The sequence below is a fragment of the Odontomachus brunneus genome, unplaced genomic scaffold (assembly GCF_010583005.1).
Source record: "Odontomachus brunneus isolate Ranch 3 - 2012 unplaced genomic scaffold, Obru_v1 Obru_scaffold_006, whole genome shotgun sequence".
Taxonomy (NCBI): Eukaryota; Metazoa; Arthropoda; class Insecta; order Hymenoptera; family Formicidae; genus Odontomachus; species Odontomachus brunneus.
Window position 1 is genome coordinate 1093939 of NW_022639456.1, and position 17163 is coordinate 1111101.

The 17163-nt window shown below is 39.6% G+C and overlaps 4 protein-coding genes across 11 annotated transcripts in view; 1 reads left to right on the forward strand and 3 right to left on the reverse strand.

The window, feature by feature from the left end:
* LOC116851930 (mucin-19) overlaps positions 1 to 7566 on the forward strand; it is a 26011-nt gene extending 18445 nt beyond the window's left edge. For all 3 annotated transcript variants that reach the window (XM_032831864.1, XM_032831870.1, XM_032831876.1), the window contains 6 exons: positions 2215 to 2348; positions 3281 to 3811; positions 3894 to 4411; positions 4582 to 5128; positions 5324 to 5776; positions 5993 to 7566. In XM_032831864.1, the coding sequence (XP_032687755.1) occupies positions 2215 to 2348; positions 3281 to 3811; positions 3894 to 4411; positions 4582 to 5128; positions 5324 to 5776; positions 5993 to 6172 (2363 nt within the window). In that variant the 3' untranslated portion in view covers positions 6173 to 7566. The remainder of the gene's footprint in view (positions 1 to 2214; positions 2349 to 3280; positions 3812 to 3893; positions 4412 to 4581; positions 5129 to 5323; positions 5777 to 5992) is intronic.
* Positions 7567 to 7579: 13 nt separating this feature from the next.
* LOC116851951 (transmembrane protein 70 homolog, mitochondrial) lies at positions 7580 to 9076 on the reverse strand. Of its 3 annotated transcripts, XM_032831886.1 has the most exons (5): positions 8921 to 9076; positions 8658 to 8735; positions 8404 to 8536; positions 7919 to 8278; positions 7580 to 7840 (listed from the first exon to the last, which is right to left on the reverse strand). In XM_032831886.1, the coding sequence occupies exons 3-5, from the start codon at positions 8518 to 8520 to the stop codon at positions 7613 to 7615; spliced, it is 705 nt and encodes a 234-aa protein (XP_032687777.1). In that variant the 5' UTR covers positions 8521 to 8536; positions 8658 to 8735; positions 8921 to 9076; the 3' UTR covers positions 7580 to 7612. The 3 variants fall into 3 exon arrangements, with proteins under 3 accessions (XP_032687777.1, XP_032687782.1, XP_032687787.1); XM_032831891.1 differs by lacking the exon at positions 8658 to 8735 and having other exon boundaries at positions 8921 to 8997; XM_032831896.1 differs by lacking the exons at positions 8658 to 8735; positions 8921 to 9076 and adding an exon at positions 8775 to 8914.
* Positions 9077 to 10785: 1709 nt separating this feature from the next.
* LOC116851606 (lanC-like protein 2) lies at positions 10786 to 13786 on the reverse strand. 4 transcript variants are annotated; one of them, XM_032831211.1, is made up of 11 exons: positions 13656 to 13764; positions 13226 to 13266; positions 12981 to 13138; positions 12692 to 12871; positions 12464 to 12615; positions 12113 to 12275; positions 11860 to 12000; positions 11588 to 11770; positions 11365 to 11511; positions 11065 to 11167; positions 10786 to 10959 (listed from the first exon to the last, which is right to left on the reverse strand). In XM_032831211.1, the coding sequence occupies exons 3-11, from the start codon at positions 13065 to 13067 to the stop codon at positions 10883 to 10885; spliced, it is 1233 nt and encodes a 410-aa protein (XP_032687102.1). In that variant the 5' UTR covers positions 13068 to 13138; positions 13226 to 13266; positions 13656 to 13764; the 3' UTR covers positions 10786 to 10882. The 4 variants fall into 4 exon arrangements, with proteins under 4 accessions (XP_032687102.1, XP_032687098.1, XP_032687107.1 ...); XM_032831207.1 differs by lacking the exon at positions 13226 to 13266 and having other exon boundaries at positions 12981 to 13080; positions 13656 to 13786; XM_032831216.1 differs by lacking the exon at positions 13226 to 13266 and having other exon boundaries at positions 13656 to 13746.
* LOC116851604 (argininosuccinate lyase) lies at positions 13536 to 16887 on the reverse strand. The gene is made up of 11 exons (XM_032831196.1): positions 16698 to 16887; positions 16300 to 16410; positions 16144 to 16230; positions 15944 to 16027; positions 15731 to 15862; positions 15490 to 15590; positions 15195 to 15388; positions 14871 to 15070; positions 14534 to 14758; positions 14331 to 14437; positions 13536 to 14251 (listed from the first exon to the last, which is right to left on the reverse strand). The coding sequence occupies exons 1-11, from the start codon at positions 16848 to 16850 to the stop codon at positions 14101 to 14103; spliced, it is 1545 nt and encodes a 514-aa protein (XP_032687087.1). The 5' UTR covers positions 16851 to 16887; the 3' UTR covers positions 13536 to 14100.
* Positions 16888 to 17163: the final 276 nt, after the last annotated feature.

Below are 17163 nucleotides of genomic sequence, written 5' to 3' on the forward strand. Positions count from 1 at the left end.
CCCCCCCCCCTCTCTCTCTCTCTCTCTCTCTCTCTCTCTCTCTCTCTCTCTCTCTCTCTCTCTCTCTCTCAACGGCATAGTATAAACACGAATAATCTTCTCAGTAGTGTTCCGCGTGGTAAGAAGTTTCGAGTGAGCTTCGCTCGACACGAATCGGAGAATCCCCACGCTCATCTTCGGCAGCATGACAGCACGTACCGAGAAAAAAAATATTGGACGTCTGTGACTGTAATTACACGGTGAAATGATTATAGTCGGCACAGAGCCACTTTTGTAATGGACGCTGCTACAGCTCGATTATCTCATATGCATATTGCTACTACTACTACTACTACTACTATTTTGTTTGAAGTACAACAAAAAGGGAAATATATAGCTGTCACCAAAGATGACTGTAATTTGCAGTGAGACTAAAGATTTTTCTCAGTGCAATGCACATGAAACCACCGTGTGTGTGTGCGTGTTATTGCATGCAGTCGGACAAAACTATCTCTTCTTATTTCACTTTCCGCGCTTTCACAGCGATTCATGAAAATTTCATTATAAGCGGCTCGTGTCGATCGACATGTTCTCGTCGAGACGGAGCGCGATTCGATTCCTTCACGAAATCCTGTTTCGCAGTGAGAGGAAAAATATTGCAATGGCCGATCGTTTCTGAAAATCGCTGCGAGGATCATGCGCGGAAAATGCCTGACCGTCGTTTCGCCTGGAATTCACTTCGGGCACGGGATTGATATTCCCAGGTGGTGAATCCGCGCAGGATGTGACAGTTTCACTTTGTTGACAACGTCGACGTCGCGCACATGTTAATTTCGCCAACGGAACTGTCCCATCTGTTTCCGTTTCCCGGCGAATGTGCTTAAGCGCTCGGCTAATTGGAAAGCGCTGCCGGCGGCGGTGTCGGCGCCGGCAACGTAGGAGGAGAGAGAACAGCCGCGACTTCATTGACGAGCGATTTGATTTATTTTGGGACGTTATCCGTCAGCTCGCCGAGTCCCATTGGCACGATTCCCTGCCCGCGCGCGAAAAGAGAGGGGATGTTACGATCAATGACCAGGGTCATAAAACTATTCCGACTCAAAACCAAAATTACCGCACCCAACGACACTCCGTCGAGAAGCGGCTCTCGCGTGTGTCGTAACTCGCGTCCTCAACGTTCGTCGTTCTGAACGTGCGCGGCTCGACAGTGTTCATCGACAGCTTCTTAGAATGTAATTTCCCGTAGGCACAACTAAAAGTCATTCAGTTTAGTGCTCGCCGAAAGGAGAAAAAAAGAAGGAATCCTATCGCGAGATTCGCTTTAAAGAAGTCCAGTAGTGCGATTCTGTAACTCGTTATTGCAGTTAACGACAGTCTTGTTATCGTTGCGCAGCTTTTCTACAATACGAAAAAGCTGCGCAACGATAACGAAACTATCGTTAACTGCAATAACAAGTTACAGAATCGCACTACTGGTCACTTCAATTCTGTAATATTTATTTTCTTTTGTACTTCCCGTGACTGCTATTTTTTCTTAATGTTCCTCTTATCCATATTTAGAAATCCTCTCGTATTTAATTTTTTCATTATTTCTAATATTAAAGACGATTTTTTATAAATTTTCCCCGTCAAACCTTGAGAATCCACTCAAGATTCATTGCAAATTGCGCTTCACCCGATCATCCTGCACTTCTTCCCAATATTTTTCCTTCCACTCAGTATTCCTATCAACCTCGTGAAGACCGGGAAGACGATCCGGAGAATCGTCTCGCGCAGTGACCGACTCACGCGTCTCCACGTAGAAAGGGAGAGTGAAAAGTTTTGGCATGCACGTCTTTCCGTAACGCGATCGGCCCTGGAAAGAGGCCGTTAATGAATCGATCGCGGATCGAGAACCCCCACCTTCCTTGAGGAACTTGTTTCTCAGGACTCCTCTTGATTAACAGCCCTGCCCGGAATGATTACAGCCGCGGAGCATTCCCCTCTGGATCTCTCGCTCTCTCTCTCTCTTCCACTCTTCTCCTTCCCACTCATCCTCCTCGTCTTCGTATTCTCCACCTCCACTTCTGCGTCTCTTCCTCCTTCTCCATCTCGTACTTCTCCTACCCTAGCGCATTTTCTACCATGGAGATGGTGTACACCGCTTTCGTGGAAAGCATTCTTCTCCCCTCTCCCCTTTGCGTTTCACGCGTTGTTCTCCGCGATTAACTGGCGTTTCGTTCTTCTTCTTTGCAGTCGATAGATCGGGAACCGGGCAGTCTGGAAGCTCGCCGAGGGTGACGCTCCGGCTCAACCAGGTGCGAGGCACGAGGGATGAGAAGAAAGGAGGGGGTGCTGCGAACTCCCGTCAGGGCGGCATGAGCGCACAGGTATACATACACATCGACAACCACGACGACAACCGGTCGTAGAACTTCGCTCTCTGTACTTCGCGATAGCGGCGAGCTTCGGTGTCGTACACCATCGTAGGACCGGTCCTGAGTTGTTTTGAAGGAGGAGGGCATACTAGGTGACGGCGGGACGCCATGCGTTCGAGATCTGCGTATCTTTTCGTTCCAGAGGGAGAAAAATATCGAGAGCGCGGTTCTGCTAGGCCGGGACTCGAACCCGGGTCTTTTGCTTGCCGGGCGACTATAAACCATTGAGCTACCTGACGCTCCACGCTCACAATACTCTCCGCGATCAGTTTGGAAGCTTTTTCACGCACGTTCCTTCACGGTTCCTCAGTACTGTTGATGTCACTGCCGGAATTACCGTGTATCATAACGTTTCACGACGATAAAAGTATAGGCATAGGATGATAACGAGAGGATGCACCGTGGCTTAGAAAGTGGTTATTGGAGATATTGGAATAAAGTTATCAAAGAACGCTTACTGTCGATTCGACAATTATAATCGTAGAAAATGTATATTATATTTATCAGCCTCTGGATATATTCCGATTGGTCTCAGGCGATCGTTGTGGAATATTACAGAATCTTAATGAGATGCAAATAGACGCTTATTCATCGCTCGTTTCTCTTTCCATTTATGTTGAAAAACTAAATTTACACATATATCAAACGCGACGTGTCCGTGTTACACAACAGCAGTGACCAGCAGTTATGATTGAACTTCGCGAACAGTCAGCAGCGTATAGATTGACGCGCTTTTACAATTACACTAATTACACTACGAATTGACAACACATCGCGACGAGAACAATTGACGAAAAGGAAAATAAAAGATTGGTACTCATCAGTGCTTGACTAATTTACACATCCAATCTTGACCAACATTTTCTATTGAACGACGCCCACAGGGTCAAGGTCAGATGGAGACTTCGTCGAAGACGCCGGCCAGCAGCGCGTCGTCGACAAGCGCGAATGCCGTTTCCGGCTCTGGCAATACGTCTGGCAACACGTCGACGTCGTCCGGCGACAGCGGTGACGTCTACGAGTTCAAGAGCTCAAAGGAACCGACACCGGTGAGGGGCGCGAGCTCGTCGCCGAATCCTAATCCGGACAAGGAGAAGGATGGCGGCAAGCCCTCGAGTGGAGCGCAAGGCAGCCAAGCAACTAGCGGTAGCAGTGGTAACACGTCTACCGCAGCTGGTGGTTCGTCTACATCCGTCGGCGAGACGGCGACGACATCGTTGACTACTGACGAGGCCGCTGCCGTCACCGCGTCGCCATCATCGAAACGATCCTTCGAGAGTGACACCGCAGACGAGCAGGACGAGGAGAACCGACGCAAGAAGCGAAAGGACTCCGAGAACGCGAAGGAGAACACGAAGACTAACACGACGGGAAGGCAAAGCACGGGTAGAAATGCTGCTGGTGTTAATGAGAAGGTAATGGAGACCGGAATTTCTTCTATTATTTCCTATTGTTTTTCCTATTATATCAATCTTATAATGTACGTATAATTTGCAGTGCGCCAAGTCGGGCAAGCAAGGATCCGGAACCGCGTCCGGCAAGGGAAATCAAAACGCGAGTTCCATCAGCGCGGATAGAAAGAGTCCTAATAGTTCGATGGCCAGCAGCCCGAAACCTTCGAGTACTCCTGGCTCAACGAGCACGAAGACCGGCACTTCAGCGTCGGCCGAGTCCGACGGCGAAGAGGATCGATCAAAGTGCTCGGACTCGAATTCTGCGCCGAAAGTACCGCCTCTGAAGATTGTTATTCCACAGAGTACTGCGTCCGAACAGGAACAGGGCAACAGGAACGGCAAGAATACGGCGAGCAGGAGTCATCAGTTGCCGTATGTAGTCGCCAGTTCGAACAGCAACGACTCTACAGATAAGGATCAGGGTCAATCAGCTAGTGGAACAACCAGTCCTACAGAGGGTGGCAATAGCGTGAAAACGGAGGACAAAAAGGACTTTAGTGGAGCTTTGCATGGGGAAGAAAGATCGACTCATCATCAGAGAGTTCTGAGAAGTTCGCATAGGTAAGAAAAAGATCTCCAAGATTGTGAATGGATAGTTATTTGTATGTTTGTACCGTGAACCAGATTCACAAAATACATTTAGGAAAAGAGAGAAAATGAAGGAAAGGAGAAATACATTCCCAATTTTTATTATATTTTCAATTATTTATATGAAATTATTCACATTGTAGAACTGGAAATGGCGGTAACGGTAATGCAACGCCAAAGGAAGCTACGCCTTCGTCGGGCAATGGAAGTTACTCCAACTCGTCACCTTTACCCGTTAACACTTCTACAGATCGTTCAAATAATTCGTCGCCGCAGCAAACGAGACATCACTCACCGACGCCAGAGACGACCGGGTCTGACGCTGGTAAATCCAGTTCGTCGGAGTCCACGAACACGGGAAACGTCTCGAAGTCCAGCGCAACCGTAGAGAAGACGGAGAAGAACGCAGATACTCCTGGAAAGAATCAGAAGGACAGCGGTATAGAGGTCTCGGATAACTCTTCGAGCAACACCCCGTCGAACGCGGCGTCTAACGCGAGCACGTCGGCGCCGCCTGTGGAGCTTCATCCCAGGAAGAGAAAGATGAAGCCTAGCAAGGAAGCGCAGCAGGCTGCGGCTACCGCCGCCGCGAATGAAGCAGCCGAGGCTACCAGCACGGGACCAGAAGTTCATCCGCACGATCAACCCATTACTAATTGTTTTCAGTTGTTTCTTAATATTAGAAAACAGGTAAAGTATCACGCAAATCGCTAGTTTTAACGTAATTATATATTTGAAAATTACGAAACTTATGCAATACAGTTTTAACTATCAGTTTTAAATATTTGCAATTAGCCTCATTGTTTAGGATTAATTCATTGTTTTAATTATCATTCTGTTCAGATTGTGTCAATATGAAACTAACATTCCCAATGTCTCTTATAGATCGAAAGAAGACGGAAGGGATTGTTCCCAGTTCAACCGAAACCTCCTCAAGGCTTCAAGGATTATCTAATGAATCGCTGTACATATGTGTTAGCTGGAAACGCAAAAGAGCCGAATTATAATCTACCTGTTAATCTCCACGGAGCTATGAAAGATCTGTTTGTTGAGCAAGAAAAAGAACGATATCATCTGAGAATGCAACACGTAGTCGAAAAAGAGAAATTGGTCCTGTCGGTGGAACAAGAAATTCTTCGAGTACATGGTAGAGCAGCCAGAGCACTTGCCAATCAGTCTCTTCCCTTCTCTGTCTGCACGATTCTCAAAGACGAAGAGGTGTACAATGTCATTACCCCCGAACAAGAAGAGAAAGATAGGAACGCGAGGAGCAGGTACAACGGGAGATTATTTTTGAGTTGGCTTCAGGACGTGGACGACAAATGGGAAAAGATCAAGGTAAAGAGTTAAATGTGAAATAACAACGAACATGCAATATATAGATTTCAGATAAAGAAATTATCGCGAGCGTTACTCTGAATCAATTTTAGATTTATTGCAATTCTCTGCGTCGGTGTTTAAAGAAGCGCGATGCACTAAATTCACGTGTCGTTATTCTTCATTCCTGTTAGCGATAGTACCAACTTTACACTCACAATTACCGGTAAATTTCAGGAGGGTATGGTAATGAGACATCATAACGAGGCGGAGTCGCTGCACGCCGTTCAGCTAATGCATTGGGAATGGAAATTGAAGGAGGTGGGACTGTGCGAATCCAAGGTGACTCCTCAGATAGACGACGGTCACGTTCCGATAGTGCACGTATCAGACGACTTCGATTTGCTACCAGCTTAGTGTACAACATCGGTACATGTGTCCTGGTATCATAGCCAGCTTTTTTCTGTCTTCGGAACTCCGAGGACGATGGCTTTAATCTGTGATCTCTTTATCGATGTATGCACTGCTCCTATGTCGTTACAGATTCACATTACAAACTGAATTACAAACTGAACTGCGACACAGTGAATTCCGAAAGTGCATATTGTATGGTAATTTAAACTTGATCATTATGTTAAGATTCCGCTTCGTTCGAGTCAACAAACTTTGGTAACATCAGGTTTTCGACATGTCAAATCTGTTTTAGACGATCTATAACGAGGATTTAGAATTAAATTGTGTATTATTTTCTAAATTGTCCATGTGACAAAATTATTTGTCGATGCGTGTATGCGCAATATTTGCAAATGTTACATTTACAAATATATCTTTCAGAACAATGATAGAATATTAATATCTGTGAAATTTATATCTGTTTATGTTGCAAATTGCAAATAGATCATCTAAAATACACTTTTGTGTGTGTGTGTGTGTGTGTGTGTGTGTCTGTAACAAAGGAAAGATAAAAGACATTGTGAGGCTATTTTCGAAATGATTGGAAGTTTTTATTAGAAGAGACACGGTAGCGATTTAATATTTTACAATGTAATCTAACGTGGATTACACTATAACCGGAAATGAAGAGAACACTTCTTTCTTAATAATGCTTTATTATTTTGACAATCGAGAAGATTGATTGGTCGTATACGTGCGGTTTCCACAGGAGAAAAGGGCAAGTTGAGATATTGACAAAATCACAATGACGGCGTGCACTTATTTATGACGATTCCTAATGACTTTACTAAATTTTCTAAATAATATAATAATGAAATGAGATAGTGACGTCGAGGAGTATCTCAAATTAGCTAAATCGAACTGAAACCATATCGCAACCTCGCATTTGTTTGAGTATCCTTCGGATAATTTTTTTATTTTTCTTGACTTGGATCCTTAATCCAATTGTGGAAACCGAGTGTCATTGAAGAAGTGTATCCTTGATTTTTTGGTATAATTTACATTTAGTAAGTTCTTACGTTCTGAATATTCATTATAATTCTCATACAATAGTTGTGCAAAGCAAGTAAAATCATGAATGATTATTTGATGTTTGTTACTATTATTATTGGCAAGAGAGGAGGCAGCCTAGAATGTAGTTTGTTGCTGCACTGACAAATTCGCAGAAGAGAGAAAGAGAGTTCATACATCTTGCATCGTAACAATCTTAGTACTGTATCTCTCAGTACACACGATTTCCATATAGCATTACAATGTAAATATTTTGTAATTAATGATTTGTAGGAAGGAAAAAAATATTCAACGATGTATAAAGTTTTTCATGTAAGAATCGATAAATAAAAAACATTTTTAAATAACAACCTTCTCATCTATATTAATATAACAACTTTATCTCAATACTTTTTATTTGTCTTTACATTCTGCATCTATCCTGGTTGTCTGATCAGTACTGTTATTATTATTATTACTTAATTTAAAATCTACTGGCTTATCGTATCCCATTATTCTAATATAGTGACTAGGGTCATAGAAAAATTTTTGCTCTAAAAACAGAGGAGTACCCTTTATGATACAATTTGTGAACATACCATTTACATCCGGAACTACTACATCTTCTGGTGTAAATTCAAGCTAAAATATAATTTATCATTAAAGTGAATACATCCATGTGTGATTAGAACAATATTGTAACAAAATATATATAAATACCTTTTTCTTTACAACAAATAAATTGTAGGTGTTTGCAATGTACTTGTCTTCACTTGGATCATAATATATATGTGTTACATATTTTTTAGTCACCAAATTCAATAATATTGGAGTAGACACAGCAATAAAGCTAATGAGTGCAAATATTCCAATAACAGCTTCCGTATTACCATTCTCCACAGCTTTCATATAAAAAAATGGTTGAAACAATAAGCCACCTATAGATGTAATTAGAGAAAAGATCTTGAGGCTCCTAATATTTTTAGTTAGATTTCCATAGTAAATTTCACTTATTCGGTTAGGAGCTTTCTCGTTAACTTTCGTTGAGAAGCATCTCAGGTTATAAACCACAGGAAGTTGCTACAAGATTGTAAATTTTAATTAACAGAAAGCTATTAGAAAATTCTTACCATACTATATGTTATTGAATATGACTAGTTCATTTTTGTATAGCTGCAACAAATAACAATAAAATTTATTCTAACCTTAGGGCTACCACCATTATTACATACAACATAAGTTAGAGTACGTTCCAAATTCTTAAAGTCTTTGTAGAAGAATCTTTTTCGAGTAGATACATAAGCTCGCAGAATTGACGTCATATCTAAGAGTATGTCTCTGTAAATAATGTATCTTGTAATTTTTGTAATATTACAATACAATGATACTAGTATCACTGTTATGCAAATTTTACATTTCCTGCAAAGCATGCAGAAGAACATTGACAGCTGACACATACCTTACATCAGCTGAGATTTTATTTAATCAAAGTTTATATCAAATCTGGATATATACGGACTTCTTAATAATACTTTTTCTATAAAAATGTGAGAAAAACAGAATATTAACCTATTACCTTGCCAATTATCTTAACTGTTCTAGCCTATCTTAAATCTATCACTATCTCGATTTTTTTTTTTTTTTTTATTGAGAGAAATATATACAGCCATTAAGTACTAGCTTATCTGGCTAAAGCCTCTGTACATTCTTTCTATTCCTTACCAGTTACTTGTGTTCCTGTCTTATCACTAAGCATATGTATAAGTATGTCTTTACAGTCTTGTCTCACTACCTCGATTGGCCGATTGGTATGGTGGCGGCTCGTAGCGGAGACTTCGGAACTAATTTTGTAAAAATAAGGGTAAGGTCCGTTTAGCGCTGCAAACATAAGATGTAGTAAAAAGGAATCCATTATTTTTCCAATAGATGGCTTTAGTAATGTGTATCTCGCGTTGTATAAGTGCGATCGGTTTACGCTAGATGGCGTTAGAAAGATAAGATTTCGTACTAAAAAAACTTCTCAGACAGTTTTGTGATTGTTTGACGTTAGTATTGTTTGAGCGCGTCAAAGATGGATACCAGCAAAAAGAAAATACGTTATATTTTACAGTTTTTCTTCGATAAAGGCGAAAACGCAAACCAGGCGGCTGAAAATGTGAATAGTATTTATGGTCCTGATACTGTAACAGTCAATCACGTGCAATTTTGGTTTCGTCGATTCCGTTCCGGTAATTTTGATGTCAAAGTCCGTCGAGTCCGACCGTAAGCATGTAAGCACTGTTTCGATTGCCCAGGAGCTAAACATTGCACAAAAAATCGTTTGGAACCACTTGAATAACGCTGGATACAAAAAGAAGCTCGATGTATGGATGCCACACGAGTTAACGCAAAAAAACCTCATGGGCCGAATTTCCATCTGCGAATCGCTGCTGAATCGCAACAAAATCGACCCATTTCTGCAGCGGATAGTGACTGGTGATGAAAAATCACTTACGACAACGTCAAGCGAAAACGGTCGTGGTCGAAACGCGGTGGCCGGCGCAAACGGTGGCCAAGCCAGGATTGACAGTCAGAAAGGCTTTGCTGTGTGTTTGGTGGGATTGGCAGGGAATCATCCACTATGAGCTGCTCCCCTACGGCCAAACTCTTAATTCGGACCTGTACTGTCAACAATTGGACTGTCTGAAGGAATCAATCGCCCAGAAGCGGCCAGCTTTGGCCAATAGGAGAGGAATTGTGTTCCATCAGGACAACGCCAGGCCACACACATCGATAGTGACTCGCCAGAAGCTCCGGGAGCTTGGTTGGGAGGTTCTTATGCATCCACCTTATAGTCCGGACCTGGCACCAAGTGATTACCACCTGTTCCTGTCTATGGCGAATGATTTTGCTGGTGAAAAATTCGCCTCAAGAGAAGCTTGTGAAAATCGACTGTCCCAGTTTTTTTGCCAATAGACGGGTTTTTATGAGAGAGGCATAACGGAATTACCTTCAAAATGGCAACAAGTTATCGAACAAAACGGTGCATATTTGAACTAAATCGGATCATTCTAACTATGCTAAATAAAGCCTTCAATTTCATGCAAAAATAATGGATTTCTTTTTACTACACCTTATACTTCAGAGCGACAGATGGACCAATCATGTTGTTTCTTTTGACGCTTCGAAACATTTGGTAATTAATTCCGAAGTCTCTGCTACAAGCCGCCACCGTACCGATCGACCAATCGAGGTAGTGATAGATTTAAATGAAGAATAGAACAATTGAGATAATAGGCAAGATGGATTATAACTTTGGTCAAAATAATGTTATCGAGACTGTTCAAAAAGCACTTTAAAGCTTGAAATCTCTACTTTTCAGTCACACTAAATCTATAACGTTGCTATTATTTATTGCTGAAAAATATTGAGTTAAATGAATAATGGTGACCGTTCAGTTGCCAACCTTATTTTTCAGTTGTTCTTACATCAAAACCTTATTTATTTATAAAAATGCAATATGCGTCTTAAAAAAAGAGCTTTCAAAAAATAATGTCAGACGATTATTTTAATTCAAAGGTATACTAGAGTAATAAAAATATACAAAATGTAATACTATCCAATTTAATCAGCTTTTTAGAACTTCCTCCTTAAGTGTTCTTATACATATATTTTATGTATAATCTTGAGTGTATCTAAGACATCTTAGATATCGTATGACGGAAATTTAGCCATATGCGGTTGCTGCATGTCTATTAAGAAGTAAATAACACCAGCAAGACCTAAAAACATAATCAATAAATGTATTAATATACATGTATTAATATACATTATATAAAATATTAATGAAATAATGCAAATACTTCTCAAATTGTTAATAAACTTACCCTCAAACAAAGAGAAAGGTCTATCAGGAGCTCGACATTGATGTGTTCCATAATGGAAGCACCATTCGGCAAATTTGCAGGCTCGATACAAATACTTGATGTCCTAACATTATTAAAACGAATATTGTTGTTAAACGATACAAATTGATCAATAAACAATACACAATTATAAAAAAATCTCTATTATACTAATCACTTGATATTTATAGTTTCAGGATACTCTAAAATTTCATATATCATGACGATTAAAGTCTCAGATATGAACATACATTTAATATCTATTCAAGGTGCAAACCGAACCTGTGTATGTTGAAATAGATGAAGGAAGGCGTAAGCATTTCCAGAAACACCATGGCAGATGCTGTATCCTTTGGTTAGCAATCCTCTTTGCCATATTACCTCTGCACATCGCGCTGCAGTGTCGAGAAATGTATTGTCCTCGAACATCTATCAACAGCGATGCATAAGTAATTTTGGCAGTTTCATTAATTTGAAATTGTAATTATCAGTGCGGTTTAATTACCTTATGAGCTAAACAAAACAATGCTGACATTCCAGGCGCTCCATGACACCAATGCACCAGTTTGTCAGAATGACTCTCCATAGAAGAAGGGAAATTCCCAGAAGGGAATTGTAATCTCTGAAGATAGTACAATGATGGTTTTACATAACTGTCAATCTGTACCTGCGTCAGATATTGTCGCGCCTAAAAAGAGAAAGGAACAAATAATTAAATGAGCAGAATAAAAACAATAACTTATTCATTAAACATATCAATTTCTTAATGTAGTGTACCTGCAGTAATAAATACAATATGCCTGCCAATCCATGAGCAGCGCCAAGATATTCTGTTTGATGCCAAGAATACATCAGAGGCGACTGACAATGATTTGCTGTAGCATACAATCTCCCGGAATTAATTATAGAAGCAACGACCTACGAAAAATTTTAATACTAGCAAATTTTAATACTAGCAATTTTTTCTTTAAAGACGAAGTAATGTATGTCTGTATATAGAAATTTATTTTTCTCTCTCTTTGAATAACACCTGCTTGATGATGTCAGGTTCTATAGGAGATGGTGATATATTCGCATTTATGTAGAGTAAACCACTTAGATATCCAGCTCTTCCATACAGCAATTCATCTGGCATATCACTACTGCTAAAATCACTCCTTTTTTCTATAACATAAGTAGCCAAGGATTTCAACCTAAAAATTTAATAATATAATTATTATTCTGTAAAATGATACATTTAAAAATAATATTATCTAAAATAAATTTAAAAGTATTATTTAGATGACTACAAGATCCCCTGATATCACTTTTGATGATAAATCTATTAAATCAAGACAGAAACGAATATTTTAAAGTATTAAAATACAAAGAATTTATGTACTTAAGAATCAATTGCTTTGCTTCCTCTTCTTTGCGTTGCGAATGTAATATTACTGCTGTTAACGCCAAAGGTCCTACAACTCCAGTCAAAAATGTAATCTCATGCCTGCTTTTAAATTTTGTAACACATCTTTCTAATAAATCTGTTGCTTTCTGCAGAGAAAGATGACTAAATTGAAGTGGCATCTAATTTTACACCAGAAAGGAATTTGCCAGATTTGATATATACTTTGATATATGTAGCATCATTAAAAGACTTTCCGAAATGATAAAATGTATATGCAATCCCTGCTGATCCAGTGTATACAGAATAATCGTCTCTGCTAAGCCATACTCTTTCATTTTCTTCCAAGATCTCCATCAGTCTTTTAGTTTCTGTAGTCAGTATTGATTTAAAAGCATCATGAATCTGAAGAGCAATATAATTGTCTTTCCTAGTCAAATTCCTCTTATCAAATAAATCTAGATATCAATCACAAAATTGTTGAATAGCAAATTTATATGAAAGTAAATCATACCATACTGCCATCGTTTACAACTATGTTAAGGTTACCAGAACTGGCATAGTCATCAAACTGATTTCTATAGTATCTATTAGAATCCATAACGGCCCAATTTCTGTAACATGTATTGCTTTCCAATATAGTAAAATTACAGAGGTAATAAACTAAGGGTTCTGAAAACATATATGAGAAAGGTGACAAAAAGATCACAACGTAGTGCTAGTAAGATAATTCTCACCACAATTAGTATAAAAACATACACTGCTAAATATACATCAGTCAGGTCGTAAAACTATTCACTCTGAAACGTTTCATAGAATACAATCACAATGAAACAATAACAAAGGTGTATTTGTAACGCATCTTAGTGTGTGCATGGGACTAGAATCTAAATTTAAAAGTTAATTTTTAATCGAGGGTAGTGGGGGATGCAGGACTGTGCGAGATAGTACTTAAATCGACGCGTCCAGGCGTGTAATCGTTTCATAGAACTTGTAATTATCTCGTGCAACCGAAAAATATATACGCCGAATATATGCACTTGATTCCGGTATTGATTTTTTCCAGTATGGCGGGCCGAACGACAACAGCGGTTTCGAGATCAACTGTTGCGTGAAAACGATTACTCGAGCCAACGCACTCTCAAGCCTTAAAATCGACTGCTTTGCAGTAATAATTATTTATACTAACTTGAACGCGCGCGGACTTGAGTTGATTTTTATTATTGTGTTTAGCCGTGTCCACCAAGTCTTTGTCACAGTTCTGCGTAGACTCATCACCTATCTGAATGTGTGCACGAAAGCAGTAACCAATCAACATCGCTCGGAAAGCGACGATATGTCTGCGAGATATCTCGAATGTTTTTTCAAATTTCCAGATTGAATTGACGCGCGCGCATCATTATTTATTTCAGCACACAAGCATGAGAAATATAGGTTATTAATTAGAAGTTATTCATTTTTATATTCTCTTTCTATAAACGCTAGTTTTTTACTTAATTCTTTCGAATGTTTTTCATATTAGATTATTTATGTGCTCGCTTGTATCTCTTTAGGATATTACGGAGGCGAAGCAAGTATTCATCGCGGTTTGTTATCATGGGACTTGGATCAACTTTATTAATCAAATGGCATAATTATCCTTCAGACGGAAACTCGAGCAACCAAGACTGTAATTTATTAATTTGCTGCTGTACTGCTGCGAAACTAGTTCCACCGGCAGTTTTGTACTGCTCGACGCTACGATTAAAATCCCAAATGCATGACACGCTGTTCTCGAACGCCTCGCTAAAAAGTTGTTTCTTGACATTAGACTTTCTCCTTTAAATGCTTCTAACTCTGTTATCTTCAAACATATTTACTGTACCTTATCGTTTTTAATTCTTGCAGAGTTAATTCCTGCAACAATACTCCTTTTGATTCAGCCAATGCGACAGCCTTTCCAGCCAGATGATGACTCTCTCTAAATGGTATCTGAATTGAAAATATAAATGCTGTATTCTGATAATTAGTTGATCAAATTAATATCACACTACAATAAGAAAATGATTCAAGTTTGAGAATACTCACACCTTTCCTAACAAGATAATACGCCATGTCGGTCGCAAGCATGTCAGATGTCAAAGAATTCTTACAACTATTCTTGTTTACTTTCAGAGTGGCCAGTGCTTTCTCGACGATGTGAAACATCTGATATAACGTGTCATACGTATGAAACAACGTTTCCTTGTCTTCCTGAAGATCTTTGTTGTATGTCGATGGAATTCCCTTCAGCGTTGTCATGAAACCAATACACTAAAATTGCGATTAAACCATTGAAGGTAAACAGCACTGATCAAAGATGCATCTATAACTTTTGCGATCTGTCTTCAAGCATGGAATCGAAATTGAACACATTTGAACGAACCTTTCCTAATATAGTGCCAGTCTTTCCGCGTAATAATTCCATGCAATCTGGATTACGTTTCTGGGGCATCAGACTGCTGCCGGTGGAGTATTTATCAGCGAATTGAACAAAATCAAATTCCCGAGTGCTGTAAATAATCAAGTCTTCGCAGAAACGACTCAAATGCACCGACGATAACGATGACCAAAATAGAAATTCAGCTGGAAGAAGGCAGAGAACGAAATGAAAATCAAAGAAAACTTAAACATCTTGAGTAATGGATAATACAACTGACGATGTAATTGATCTCTTGCAAAAAAAACTTTTGATTTTTGCGATACGTGCCAACAAAGTCACGATCCCCAACGGCGTGCATGCTATTCTCAGTGATCTCGTCGAAGCCAAGTTCCGCAGCCAGAGATCGGCGATCGATCGAAAACGGATTTCCCGCTATCGCGCCGCTCCCAAGTGGCATGATATTCACACGTTTGCGCACCTCCAGCAGCCTTTCAAAATCTTGTTTCGCATACCAGGCGTAGCTATGAAATTTAAAAAAAATGATAATAAAATCGGCGTGAACAATAAACGCAAAAGCGTAAAATCTCTTAACGATAAGACGTGTAAAGAGATTGTGCTCTACCTGAGTAACCATTGACTCCATCTTACAGGTTGTGCGCGTTGCATATGCGTGTATCCGGCCATAAGCACGTCCATGTCCTGTTCCGCTCGAATTACAAGAACCTGTATTTGCAGAAATTATGCATTATCTTTGAAAAGGAACAAATAGAATATCGAATCAAATAGAAATGAAGCTATGAGAGAAGCTATCGCTTATCAGTACACGATTTCAAGTGTAATGTAAACTATACTCTTGGTACTACCTCGATGAATCTCTTCAATCTAAACAGAAGTTTGTCGATGGATCTTCGAAGCCACAGTTTGGTATCGGTCACAGTCTGATCGTTGCGACTCCTTCCGGTATGTAGTTTCTTCGCCACGTCACCGATTAACTCCTGCATATTTTTCAGACTTCGATTACACTTCATTAATTGTAATGTCAGAGAAAAACGATAGATTTATCGTTGTGGACGTACCGAAAGCCTTCGTTCATTGGCACTATGTATGTCCTCATCCTCCTGTTTTATGATGAATTTATCGTTCTCCCACTCGCTTTGCACCTAATTAAAGATCTAACTCTATTATACGATTTTTACAACGCGTAATTACCGGAATATTAGTGCAGAAATTTTTTACAGAATTACATTGCGAGATATTAAGGAATATAGCTTGATACCTGTTTCAAAGCTATGCATATAGCTTGCGTTTCTTCCTGCGAGAGAAGTTTCACATCAAAGAGCGCGTGAGCGTAAGCTATGCTTCCCTGAAGACATACGAAGAAGAGATTAGCTAGATAACCCATATACTTGGGTACTTTTACGATGATACTCACCTGTATATCTTCTGCATACATTCGCTTATCGACGTCGATCGATGCGTTTAAACCGTGAAAGTCAGGGTCAACATCTTCGGCAAATCGGCCGCCCCACAGCTTTTGGCAGGTCTTTGTTTCATCGTGCATGTAAAACCAAGTAAGTTAACAATTCATTTTTCGAACACCGCACTTATATTCTGAGGATAAATATACAGCGAAATTTTTTATCGAATCATTCTTCAAAGGAACTTATTGCGCTGAGAAAGAGCAGCATCTCTTGAGGAGATGCTGCTACTCCCTTCCTTCTCTATCAAGAACTATATGGCTACAGGAAAATGAAAGGAACGTATTCAAAAGAGAAATATACGAAATGAGAATATCGAATTTCATTTTTCCAGAGTCGAATTCTGATTTACCCGCGATACAGATCCGTCCATCATTATTATCGCAGCATCACTGATGTCCGTAGCCATGTATGAGAAGATGACGTTGCGGATTACGAAATATTGCTTATCCGTGAAAGAAAAAGGAAAAAACAATGTCGTTATCATTTGAGATAACGCTAGCATGCGTAAGTTATACTGTTCATCGTTCGTCGATTAATAAATTGACAAAGAAATTTATAACATGTATTTATGTTCCAAGCAATGTTTCCAGATCTCCTTTGTAAGTGACGCACACTTTACAATAAGCACTGATTTCTCACATACAAATATCAATTAATCAGTTAATTAAACTGAGGAGTGGTAAATGTGTTTGCCATAAAACGCAGATAGCATGTTCCTTTTTTCCTTCTTCATTGTGAACAAATAGCTTGCGGTTTTCTTGTTCCGGCCACAATGTGATATTAATGTAGGCCACGATAAAAGTTTATCATTATTA

Coding starts and splice junctions, on each gene's coding strand:
- LOC116851951 (XM_032831886.1), bottom strand. CDS start 8,520: ATGACGTCAATTCTGCGAGCTTATGTATCTACTCGAAAAAGATTCTTC. Junction 8,279..8,403: donor ATAATGGTGGTAGCCCTAAG/GTTAGAATAAAT, acceptor ACAATCTTGTAG/CAACTTCCTGTGGTTTATAA. Junction 7,841..7,918: donor TATTTGTTGTAAAGAAAAAG/GTATTTATATAT, acceptor ATTATATTTTAG/CTTGAATTTACACCAGAAGA.
- LOC116851606 (XM_032831207.1), bottom strand. CDS start 13,741: ATGAGTCTACGCAGAACTGTGACAAAGACTTGGTGGACACGGCTAAAC. Junction 11,168..11,364: donor ATCTATTTCAACATACACAG/GTTCGGTTTGCA, acceptor TAATAATGTTAG/GACATCAAGTATTTGTATCG. Junction 10,960..11,064: donor ACCTTTCTCTTTGTTTGAGG/GTAAGTTTATTA, acceptor TTATGTTTTTAG/GTCTTGCTGGTGTTATTTAC.
- LOC116851604 (XM_032831196.1), bottom strand. CDS start 16,850: ATGCTAGCGTTATCTCAAATGATAACGACATTGTTTTTTCCTTTTTCT. Junction 16,411..16,697: donor TGGACGGATCTGTATCGCGG/GTAAATCAGAAT, acceptor GATGAAACAAAG/ACCTGCCAAAAGCTGTGGGG. Junction 14,759..14,870: donor CTGGCACTATATTAGGAAAG/GTTCGTTCAAAT, acceptor TCGCAATTTTAG/TGTATTGGTTTCATGACAAC.